The following is a 12,682-nucleotide window of genomic DNA, read 5'->3' as shown; positions in this document are numbered from 1 at the left end:
ATCAAATTTACCATCACTAATACCGACAGTGACACACAGAGGGGAGATAGAGGGGGGAAGGGGTGGGCGGGTGGTGGAAATAAAACCTTTCACACATGAGATGAATTAAGGATGTAGCTTTCTGTTGAGCCTTTTAAACGGCGTAACCGACGGAAACACACATGGCTTTAAATGTACATCAAAACAACGGCGATCACAGGGAGGAACAAAATCCTTGCTGTCTGCACTGCCTGAGAAAAGAGTGGGTTTTTTTGGTTTTTGTAGCACTCTCGTGTGATGCGACGAGCCAATAATCACTCTCGATGTTAGTCCGCTGTAAAACTTTAATGCGTACGCCAGCACACGACAAAGAACACCGGAAGAACAAAACTCCCCTCACCATACTATTCCGGTTGGACTAGTCCCCCACAGTTATGGCAGGTCTGCACAAACAAATATTGCATGGTGATCATTTAACCAATGATCTACAGTTTTCTTTTCAGGGGTGCATTCAGGATTTTCCTTAATTGGGTGGCACAGGACCCAAAAACCAGGCAGAGGGGCTCACATGAAATCTGAATAAAACACTGGGCGCCATTTTCAGGTTAGTATACACCACTGTGTCCTGTTGTCAAGAAAACATGGTGCTGCACAAGGGTTTAAGTATCATTTGTGTTGGATAATTGTTTTACAAAGCAGGAATAATGTATTTAGATTTTATCCTTCAGTAAACAGAAAATAGTGAAAGCTTCTTAGGTAGGATGCTTAGGTAATTCACCTCTGGGAGATCATAAAATAAAAAAATATATACAAATTATTATATTATTATTAGCTGACATTATTGGAATTTTCCTCCTCAATTTAGATGATGCAGTAAAACCAAGAGAAGTGTGATGAATGTGAGTTGATTTCTTGGCACTACCTTATCAGTGATCAGCCAGAGACCATTCATGTGTAAAGCTTCCAAGTGAAGCTTCACTTAGTGTCTTTAAGGTAGTTAAATATTTATCCAGCCTCTTTGTTTGGTTTTGCATTCTGTGGACAGTCCCAGTGCCTTGTGTCACAGTCAGCTGCACAAACACATCAGTGTTATTTGATTTGCATGAAGGATTTAAATTAAAAGGAGGCTGTTCTCTTTGCATTGGGTGAGTATGGAAAGTGAAAAGCCATCCGTGAGCCTCCAGTAAGTCTAGAAATACAAAAAAGGCACAATTGCTAGTGCTTATAAACTGATCTGTAGAGTGTTTCCTGTTTTCATTCTCATTTCATGATGGCAGGTGATGGACAGATTCACTGAATATACACAAAATGCTTCAAAATAGCAACTATATCCGCATCCTTTAAAATTGTTCAGTTTGACTGAATTCAGTCTTTACATTTTTTGATTCAGCTAACAGTAACTAACAGTAATTAACCTGTAATACAATAAATTACAAGAATCCATCTTAGTCAAACATTACCATTGGGTTTTTTTCTTTTTAATCACACTTAAAGAATTGGTGGTAACCAAGTTATCAATTTAGGAATATATTGTGGCATAACAGACAAACTGTCATAAGCATATTGTAACTCATTACATGCAGTTATAGTCATAGTTAAGTGAAATCTTTAGTGTAAATGCAAGCTTTGAATTTTTTATGATTGTTATTCATAAAACAAAAAAAATCCAAAAAAACATCTCTGACTTACTTTGATAATAGAGTGTCAGCATTTTATTAGAATGTACATGTGCTGTAGGCTGAGTGGATTTTAATGTATTGTAGGCAGATTCATCTGCTCTTGGGGCTTTTAGCAACAGCTAAAAGCAACTATTTGTAGGCCTAAATGATGTTTTCTTCCTTTCTTTTTAAAAACCATGCTGTGGAAAAACAAGTGAAAATATAATGACTCACTCAGTAAATGCAGGCTATACTGTGTCGTGGTAATGTTTGCAGTGATGGATGTTGCAGTGGTGCAGGGCAGGCTGTGGTATCCTTGGTCACTAATGGGTTAGGGCCTGGTGGCAGCAGAGACATCATAAAATAGATTTATGGGACAATTGTGCAACAGCAAAAATCGTTACAGAGCTGTACCTTCAAGGGGATACTTCTATCATGGAGTTTTTATGTGTCTTGCTTGCTTCTTGGAGGAGTCATCAATTAAAATTTTAAATGCTACTAAATTCCATTTCGATTCTACCTTTATCCCAGATAGAGATTGAAGAGCAGCCATTATTGCTAAGCTAACATCCTCTTCTATACTATAACATTTGTGTAAATCAACACAGGGCAACAGCAGCATAGGTCAGCTTACCAGTGACGCATTTGCAGTTGAGTACCTCACCTGCTACATCCCTCTTTAAACCCTTCTTTGCTTCTTCTCTCCAGTTAAGTTCATGGTGTAGAGCGCCAGGGGTGTTTTCTGTTCAGACATCCAGACATCAGATCACTCAGGTCAAAACTGACTTAATCTTCCAAATTAATGAGGTACAAGATCAGGACCTTTTGAAAAAAAAAAACCCCAAACAAAACAAAAGGCTTCTTAGTCTTTATGAACTGTAACATGTCTCCTGTTTTCATTCTTTTCAAATCACTGGAATTAGAATGTAAGTCATCTAGTCTGGCAATTGTTAGTTGCATGGGCTTGTTTTTATAGCTGCTCCTTCCTCCTCATTGATCTAACAGTGCCTCTTTGTTTAGATTCCTTAAACCGTTTCCTTTTGTCTAGGATTCTCACTAACAAGCCTCTTTTTAATTTTTATTTAACCTTTATTTATACAGGTAGTCCCACTTAGACTGGGCTCCATACCATCTAATCCTGCAGATGATCAGCAGGGAGTATGCACAACTCCATGCTGATCAGGGGCAGATCTACAGGGGTGGCATGGGTTGTAATCTCGTGCCACCTCTAGTGGTAACCTGATTTTACAAATACAGTGTTGTTTATTAAAATAAGCTAGCATTAGCACTTTGAGCCTAGCTACAATAAACATTGAATATAAATTCTAAAACTGCATAATGTATTGCATAGTGCGTGCAATACACGCAAAATGGTTCAGCCAAAAGCTTAGGGCGTACCCATGACAGATTAGCTTAATACAAAACAAGTGATCAGCACAACAATATTATCACAGAACATATGAAAAGCATGTGCAACGTAATCTGATCAGGATGCCTCCGGGGCATGTCCCACATGTATGCGGTCCCCGAGGCAGGTCCAGGACATGCTGGCAAGTTTACATCACTCAGATGGCTTTATATGATTGGAAAAGGTTAAATAAGTCGCTGGGATGAGGAAGATCTGGGCATGTCTAAGACTGCAGCTCAAATGGATAAGTGGTAGCAAATGATTGGATGGAAGCAAACAGAAATCTAAATGTAATAATATGGAAACAGGATTTTGGAAGAATTTCTGAAAATGTTTCCCCCAGTATATGGATAGGAGTGCAATACTGTGGACAGTTTCCCTTTAGAATACAAAAGATTTTTAGCAATTGTACTGATAGTGCAGATCTATAGTTTCAGATCACCTACAAAGACACAATGAAGCTAATAAAAAGTTTAGTTAGCCAACTCAACCTGTGGAATTACAGTAAAAATCTCTCTCTCCTCACAGCACGTGAGAGACTGAAGTTCTGTCTCACAAGACTTATAATTATCATGTATTTCCTGTTTTTGTGACAGAAGTCAGTTCCCAACCTCATGATCACATGCTGAGTTATGACACTTTGGTCTGTGTATCAAATTTATCCAAAGTATCCAAATGTGATCCTAAAAACTACCTGAAAAGCCTTCAGTTGATTCAGCATGCTGCAGAGTACTGACAGTGACTAGAAAAAGAGAGCATATTTCTCCCATACTGGCTTCTCTTCATTGGTTCCCTGTTAAATCCACAATCATATTTAAAATCCTTCTCCTCATATACAAGGTCTTGAATAATCAGGCCCAGTCTTGTCTCAAAGACCTCATAGGTCTGTACCAACCCAGTAAAGCATTTTGCTCTCAGACTGCTGGTTTACTTGTGGTTCATAGGATATTTAAAGGTATCATGGGAAGCAGAGCCTTCAGCTTTCAGAAGCCACTGCCTTGGGTGCAACCTCATGAACAAAAATATCACTTTGGGCCAGACTGCTTTAATGTTGCAAACCATGCCAGTCCTAAAAATATAACACTGTGCAGACATGGATCAATATTCTGCTCGGGTTTTTTGATTTTGTGCAAGACTGAGATGTGCAAGCATGTTTTTTAAATTTTTATGTTTTTAGCTATAACTTTATTTGATATTAAAATAAAACAAATAAAATACATGTTAACTTTTCTGAAGTAAATAAGCTATCTTATTTATACTAGGAATACTAGGAAAGTCAAGCAGTTTCTTCTATGTGGACTTCGCTATGAGTTTAATTTCTCTTTTCTTGTTAATGGACCATCCTACCTTCTTTACTCTTTGCTCAGCCAACCAATTCTAGGAAGCAAAAAGGCTTATAGGTACCCTGTCAGGGAAACATTCTATGGTGATAGGTTAATCATTATTTCAAACAAAACTAAGTAAAACTACTGTTGTCTATGGCCCCTAAGGGATCAGTCATGATCCCTTAAAATCGTCAGCTTTTCCTCCCACACGGTGCCAATGCCAGCTCCACCTTGAATTTCATTGAGACAGACATTTCATCTAGCTGCCACTGGAATCCACCCTTAGTGCTGGGAGTTTCCCACGATGCACTGAGCATTTCTCCTTTCTGACCTCTTTTCATTCACTATGTGTTTACACAACCAGCCTGAGCCAGAGACTTTGACTTGCCTTAAGCTTGTATACTCCTAACCAACAAACAACACAAAACAGATGATGAAATAGATTTTTACTCACATTACAATGAAAGCTTTTGTGTCAACAACAGTGAAATTTGCTAGTTAGCCTTTTACATTTTGGAGCAGTTTCTGGAAGGGGAAGCAGTGACTCTAACTAGCTTAGTTATCAAAAACTGTAGATAATGTCACAGTACATTTAGAGTATAACTCTTTCCTTATCACAATGTTTAACAATAAAGCAAACTGCTGAATAATAATAATAATAAAATAAAATTTTAAAAAGGGGACACTTGTCACAGTATAGCACAAACTAGCAACTGGGGATTGGTCCATCAAGGCCTCTACGTTTTATCCACATTACACTGGACCACCACAGATCCTTCATCAGATGATCTTGCCCGATGTGGCTCCTTTGGGCTAAGCCTGGTCAGGGGCCATGTACTACAGAGGTGACTCTCAACAAGCCCCTTGCCTGAGCCTGGGTCCAGGTTGGAGCCATAGTAACTGAGATATGGTCGTTGGACCATTTTTGAATTTTTCATCAAAGAAGTCTGTTAAATTTCACTTGTTCCGGTTGCTCACCCGTGAACGATTTGCCTTGAGGGGCAAATTGCCCCTGACAGCATAGTTCCTGGGATAACTAGGGCATACAAACCTCTCCACCATGATAAGGTGGCAATTCCTGTCTGTAGTTATGTTGTTTCCTCTCCAGTGCACTGTTGTCACTGCTGAAGGATGGCATGAGTCATTGGAGCCATTTGACCAATCTGTGTTATGAATCAGTCAACTGAGTTGAGTGTATGGAGTTAAAGGTCTGGATGAGGACAAAAAAAGGAAAAAAAACAATAACATAAAGATTAAAATATGATATTAGGGTCATTCTCCTGGGTCTTTAAAACTTTTGGACTTTCAAGTTTTGTAGTTCTGCTTATTGTTAAATAAATAGTCTCGGTCGTTGTGTCCTAGGGCAAGACACTTCACCCGTTGCCAACTGGTGGTGGTCAGAGGGCCGGTGGCGCCAGTGTCCGGCAGCCTCGCCTCTGTCAGTCTGCCCCAGGGCAGCTGTGGCTACAATGTAGCTTGCCATCACCAGTGTGTGAATTTGTGTGTGAATGGGTGACTGACTAAATGTAGTGTAAAGCACTTTGGGGTCCTTAGGGACTAAGTAAAGTGCTATACAAATACAGGCCATTTACCAAATATTAATATCACGCAAAATAATAAATAATCTTAGTTTACTTATTCTTTAGGTTTTTAACTTCATATTTCAGAGAAGTGTTTTCTCTGTTCCTCTTATGTGTAGTGTATGCGTTCTGGTGATATTTGTGTGTTATTATTCGTTATTCCTCCTCTGCCTCATTGTGTTGATTGTCTACTTGTGCTTGTTTGCCCCGGCTGTGTCCACTTCCCTTGTGTATCTTGTATGTCAGTATACTGATCAGATCAATGATGGATCAGAGAAACCTGATCTTCCTAACTACTCATGGAAAATACATCTTATTGTGTTTTTTAGTTAAAATAAAAATATCTGCAGCAGCCAAGCTTCAATTTTCTTAAAGTTAATAATAATAAAAATAATAATGATAGTAAACATAAATCCAATAGAGAAGCATCTTTTATCAGTAAACTTTTTAAAAATCCCTTTAAGTTGCTTTATATTAAATTTTACTAGTGCAAAACTTGTGCATTCACTGTCAGGAACACACAAAAGGCAGGCCTGTATTATTTATTACATAGTGTGCACTATGTGGCAATCTGTCATCAGACAGACTGATTAATGCATTCAGTGGGTTTGTGTTGTGTGAATGTTGTGTGGTCTAAGTGCTGCATTATAACTACTATCTGCGTGGGCTTCAGTACCACAGAAGTCCAATAGGAAAGCTCTATCTAGTCTTTAAGTGATGACATGATCAATCCTGCTTCCGGGCCCAAACTACTCTGCGTTGTGTTGTTAACATGTTTTAATGCTTTGTATCTTGTTCTATTTAATCTCAACAACTCCCTAAAAACAGTCAGTGATCACTGTCGGCCTCTCTTTTTTATTACCGCTAATCATTTTAAAGCTCAGTCTTTTTAACCCTTACAATGCAACTACAGCACAGCCCATGCAGCAGTATATTAATGACTAACCTCGTATTGTGGATGGATTATCTCAGTTTTTCTCCTGACTGACGTTTGGTCTGTTTCCAGCATCCTGCTATGCGATTACATTTGTCCCTAACCCCTAACCCTCAAATTAACTTTTATGGAGTGGAAAAAAATTCATCCTCCAGCTTCAATGTGTTTATATTATGCTAACATAGCCGTGTCGCAAGCGATCACCTAGCACACCATTATATACCAGCTAGTCCAACTTCAGTAACCCTACAAACATCACTGCTGTTTACTTTCCTGTCTTCATTTATTTTGGAAGTGATAGCAGATCTGTACGTTTTATTTTGTTTCAGAAATCTCTCAGTCAGAACATGGTGTATTATATTTAGATGGAAACTAGCGCGCCAACTCCCTGCTAACTTCTAACTCTGTTAAATTTAATAAAATCTGTTTTCACGAATGCCTGGATGTCAAACTCAATTGATACACCTGGTAAAGCAGCCACACTGATCATTTAATTAAAGATGAAAGAATTTAGACAGTTTTTACCACTGAGAGGAAAATAGGACAGAAAAACTGAGCTTCAATCAGCACAACCAGACAGACCAGCTACAACTGCATTCACACAGTGGCTGTATAGTGTCATGGTGCTTTTCAAATACATAATGTGCAAAAAAAAGACAAAATGTAAAAGTCTGAGTAAGCTTAAAATTTGACATTGTATCCTTAAGGAGAGGTCGTACTAACCAGCGGAGTCTACAGTTACCACATTAATAATACAACTGATGAAAGTAGTTCTGACTGGTGTAAACAAGAAACGGAAACCAAGTAAATATTTCAAGAACCTTTTTATGATTCTTCAAAAGGAAGAGACAGCTAAAGCTACATCCTGAAGGTCTTGGCAACGACAGGCAAAATTAGAGAAAATCAGTGAACAAATAATTAAAATATTTCACTGTATTTCTATCATTAAGCAGGAATCATTTCACATTACTGTAATTTAACACATGGCAGACAGGACAAGAAAGGCAAACAGTGCTTGCCTTGTCAAATCGAAAAATACACATAAATTAAAATGTACCAAAGTAAAACAATTTTTCTCCTTTCATCTTGAACAGTGTTGCTATAAAGTTCCCCACCTGTCTGAATCCATCCTTTACATTACTGCCATCCTGTGGTAGCTGTTGGCAGTTGTTCTTGAAAGCTGTGTTGTTTGTTTCAATCTTCCAAAAGATTGCAGCTCTCTGTTTTGATGGTGTGTGGTGAATGAGGACCCAGGATTGCAGACATGGAGGCAGCACAGAGGAGTTTCAGCCAAAGGAGAGCCTTTTAATGAAAAGGAAGCTAAATACAAACTGTCTAACTAACAGGATCACAATTTGAACATAACGTACAAGTATAAGGGAAGACAGACACAATACATACACAGGAAGGTGGTTAGGAGAAGTGGACACAGGGAACATGGGAACACAGCCAGAGAAACATAGACATGACAAGATGGGAAGCAAAGCAGAACACGAGGCACATGAGATGACGACTACCAAAGTAAACAGGAACACACAAACGCTGAGACACGGACACAGAGATGTGAAGAGACAGAGAGAGCGAGAGACATGACTGAGGAAACAGGTAGTCTTGTCTCCATGCTTATTAACCTGATTTTACAGTGAGACATTGAGGACAAGACACAGAGACGACACAAAGACATGAACGCAACCTATTATCAAACAAGACACTGCGAACTAGAAATACAGATAAACTCAAGACTAAACTAAAACTAAGAGTCTAAACTCAAGCTCTGACAACTATGAGAGGAGATGGCAGTATGTTTAACCAGCTGCTTTTCCACCAGTCCACTGTCATTTTTCATTACATTTTAATTCACACTGTTGATATTGACAGTCAACCATGTTCTTCAAGCTTTTTATTTGAGCTGATTTATACTATCAATGTATTTTAATATACTTAAAACTAATCAAGCTGTAGGCCTGTTTTTTTCTTGGGGGGGGGGGGGGGGGGGGGGGGTTCAGTATACAAGGTATATACCTTCAGGCGACTGTTGATCTGTTTCTTTACCAGCTGACTTTAAAATGACATGTTGGTGGAGCCTTCAGTCCAAATAATGTTCATCTTTGCTGTCAGAGAGATTCCTGAGGGATCATACGGAGCATTTGTTTAGACCTGTATTTAATTTCAACTGAAAATGCAAATACTTTCAGTGTCTGCAGATTTAACAAAGAACATTTAAACTTCTATAACACTTAACACACACATTAATAAAATGTTTTTTTTCTTGTAGCTCAGCTCTTTCAAGTAAGATAGATGTAGTAAAATGCCTTGTACACAACTAAAACTATAATTGAGTCTCCAGTAAACTGCACAACAGTAGTTAACATTAAAATATATAATTAATCCCAACATTTTTTTCAGAGACTTATTTAACTGTGGGAGAAACAAAAGTGAGCTATGAAGTATATGAACAAATTAACTGTTACTGACCTCTTGATCTCTCTGTAGGTCTTCTTCCTCTGGTCCGTGATCTTTGTTTCTCACACTCCCAGATGTTTTGTGTCATGCTGCTTGCCACCATGTTGGTTTAAAGACCTCCTACTGTACAAAATAGTGACACAGTATTCACAGAGGCTGCAAATCAACTTTTAAAATGTTGCCTCTGTACACCAGAACAGTAGATTTGAAATAAAATGATAAAGGTACAATTTAATTGCAGACTCAGTTGCAACTGAAGGAATTGAGCAAAAACTTCTGTATTACCTGCAGCTGAGATTCAACTTGACAAATAAATATAATCATAAACTAAGTCGGAATACTTTGTTGAATCCTTTGCAGGCAGTGAGTGAAGACTTGAACTCTTGGACATCATCAAATTCATTTCTATCTTTTTACTGCATTTGTCTTCAGTGACAGTATATTTGTTCATGGCTTCGCTTTTATAAAGAGGGAAAGGCCATGTAGCATGTGGTTCAATTGGGGTAGACTAGCACAATTGCATACTTATTGGACCAAAGGCCACTTCTTCAGGACCACTGAGGGTATCACACATGACAGTCTCCCCACTAAGAATAGCAACTACAGCCTCTGAGCTAACTACAGTTTGTTAACCTAGACAATGAGGAGAATGTGCTGGACAGGTGAAGAGAACGTTTAATATTTCTATTGCACCAAGCTAACTAATGCACTTTGCTTTTTGTAACAATGTAACAAAAATGTGATTTGGCCCCTCGTAATACTGGAAAAAACAAACAAACATCCGGATATCTATACTGATATGGACTGGGTAATGTGTAAGGAACAAATGGATGTCACATTGTTCGATGGAAATGAAAATGATCTACCTACAGAGGGATAAATTCAAAGACACCCTGAAAATCAAAGTGAAAAAAAAAAGATACAGCAGTTTTTTGGGTTTAGGAGAGTGATTAGTACCAATTCTTTCATCTGCCTGCATATTCTCGCCTATTAAGGTCAAGCATTATTGTATAAGAGGAGGAAACCAGGATCAACTGAACTAGCGTAGGGCCTGACAATGTGTTCAAGGATTTCACCCTGATTCCTAATGGCAGCCTGTAGAGGTCTCTGCGTCCCTCCATGGATTTGTCTCCCCACATCATCACTGACCTACCATCAAACTGTTCATGCTAAATGATGCTACAGGCAACATAATGTTCTCCATGGCTCCTCTCTACCCTTTCATGTCTGTGACATATGCTCAGAGTGAACCTTTTCTCATCTATGAAAAGCACAGAGCACCAGTGGTGGACCTGCCAAATCTGGTATTGTATGGCAATAGCCAATAAGGCTTTCATGGTACCGGGCGGTGAAACTACATGAAAGGGCTTACTAGAGGATGTCAGGCCTGCCTTTAGATTAAACTTTACACTTAAGACATTAAGTACATAAGCTTTAAAATCAGAAGTATTCTGTATTATTCTAGATATTAGATACATGCAAGTTCATATATGAAGTACCTTTGAAAACATCCATGTTTATAAAAGTACCATGCTGCAGCCCCAACAACATTCAGGAAAAGCAAAACACCAAATAAGACCCCAGCAGCAGAGCATGCTCCTACAGGGACACAATAATTAAGAACATGAGAATGAGATGATTGTTCTTTCCCACTTTCATGACATTTAGTTTGTTATTTCACATTTCATTAAAAAAAGACTGAGACAATAAAGAAACATTATCTACCCAACACAAATCAAGCACATGGCTCACAAAGAATGAGATTTCCACACTGGATCAGTGGGTGACTGTGTTTATAATGAGGGTTTACAATGACTTGTGGCTTTTGGTCAACAGGATGCTGGCAGAAACTGTGATACTGTTGGCCAAACACAGGTCACTTGAGACAAACAAAAAGAACCAATGAAATGAATGTTTCAGCTGAAACTGTTATTCAAGCTACTTTACCTGCTCCATGTAAAATTTGCACTTGGATTGGCTTCTGTCACACACTCAAATGAGTCCTCAGATTTTGCTCTGATGTTCACTTCTGTGGGAGAGACTGCAAGAGCAGAAAGACAAATAACATGAAAATAATGTTTCGCCTCTGTCTCCTACATCTTCGATCCGAACTCGACAAACTTTTGGGACTGAGGCTGATGCTGTATGGGACAGGCCATGATTCAGTCTTTAGCAATAATTGTGAAACAATGATCTTTTTTAAATCAGTCTAGATGTCTTTGTCTTTCAGAAAGTATTTTCCCATCTATTGTGACAACATGCTACTGTGTGACAAACAGGAGGCAAAGTCATGAGATTTGGCATGTTTCACTCCCATTCATTTAAAAAAACAAAACAAAAGAAGAACAAACTCCAAAACAAACTTTCTGGAGTTGATTAGTTTTAGTCATTTGAGGATTTTGTGAAACATCAAAGTAAAACTGCTTTTGTTTACATCATTTAATGATGTAAGGAGTCGAACCAAAGTTTGGTACATAGGATGTTTTGTCTTTACAACACGTAAGGCTTTTAGCAATGTAAGAATTGGGAAAAAGATCATATCTATCAGTCCCTCAGTAGAGCTGTAGGTATTTTGTCTTTTGTAAATAAACTGTTCAATCGTTTCACTAACAGAGTCCTGCGACTGAGTCTGTTCATACATTGCGACAGATGTGTCCACTGGCTAATCCACTAGCAAACTTTGCAGAGATTTCCAAGAAAAAATATAACAAATACATCAACCATGGATAAAAGATAAATAATAAACTACATCCGCAGCTGATACTCACAGTAGACCTGTATGGTGAAGGGCAGGGTTCCTTCTTTAGACAGGGAGTCACCACTGATGACACACTGGACCTGGTGACCGTTAATCTCTCTCGTAGGAACACCAAACAGAGAACTGACTGTGGTAGTCGTACCGTTGTCACACTGTGTGAAATTTGTTGTCATCCAAACTTTTTCTCCCAAAGCATCAGTGAGCCACCTCACCTCTGCAGTAGGCTTCGATCCAGCAGCCGTGCAGGTAGCAAATAAAACCTCTTCTGTGCCCAAAGTGGGAAGATTGTCCTTGATGTTTGTGAAAGGAGGCACTAGGATACACACAAAGAGCACACAAATAAATCAGCATGCAAGCAGAATGGTGAAAGTAACTCTGTCTCTGTCTCACACACAAACACAAGAGTATTTTAAAATAAAGGGAAAAAAAGTTTACTATTAGGGGAATCTCAGTCTTTTGATTTCCACTGGGAAACAATGTGAAGATGCACGTGTAGCTGCCTTCATCCTTCAGTGCAACACTGGATAACTGGAGAGTTCCATTTTTGTTGTTAAAATTCCCGATATATTTAAATCGA

The 12,682-nt window shown here is 38.6% G+C and overlaps 1 protein-coding gene across 4 annotated transcripts; it reads right to left on the bottom strand.

The window, feature by feature from the left end:
* Positions 1–1,802: 1,802 nt before the first annotated feature.
* On the bottom strand, positions 1,803–12,679 carry LOC147311455 (nectin-4-like). 4 transcript variants are annotated; one of them, XM_086265601.1, is made up of 10 exons: positions 12,541–12,679; positions 12,116–12,418; positions 11,295–11,388; positions 10,847–10,946; positions 9,360–9,470; positions 8,907–9,010; positions 8,000–8,186; positions 5,422–5,580; positions 2,302–2,459; positions 1,803–1,975 (listed from the first exon to the last, which is right to left on the bottom strand). In XM_086265601.1, coding segments are annotated over exons 1-4 (480 nt in total). In that variant the 5' UTR covers positions 12,542–12,679; the 3' UTR covers positions 1,803–1,975; positions 2,302–2,459; positions 5,422–5,580; positions 8,000–8,186; positions 8,907–9,010; positions 9,360–9,470; positions 10,847–10,864. The 4 variants fall into 4 exon arrangements, with proteins under 4 accessions (XP_086121727.1, XP_086121726.1, XP_086121728.1 ...); XM_086265600.1 differs by lacking the exons at positions 1,803–1,975; positions 2,302–2,459 and having other exon boundaries at positions 5,421–5,580; XM_086265602.1 differs by lacking the exons at positions 1,803–1,975; positions 2,302–2,459 and having other exon boundaries at positions 5,421–5,580; positions 8,000–8,104.
* Between the last annotated feature and the right edge of the window lie 3 nt (positions 12,680–12,682).

This window comes from Aulonocara sp. 'chitande type north' Nkhata Bay, linkage group LG16, assembly GCF_057382095.1.
Source record: "Aulonocara sp. 'chitande type north' Nkhata Bay isolate Kocher_YH1m ecotype deep benthic linkage group LG16, A_spYH_male_GT1.1, whole genome shotgun sequence".
Classification (NCBI taxonomy): domain Eukaryota; kingdom Metazoa; phylum Chordata; class Actinopteri; order Cichliformes; family Cichlidae; genus Aulonocara; species Aulonocara sp. 'chitande type north' Nkhata Bay.
This window is presented reverse-complemented; position numbering and strand designations above follow the sequence as displayed.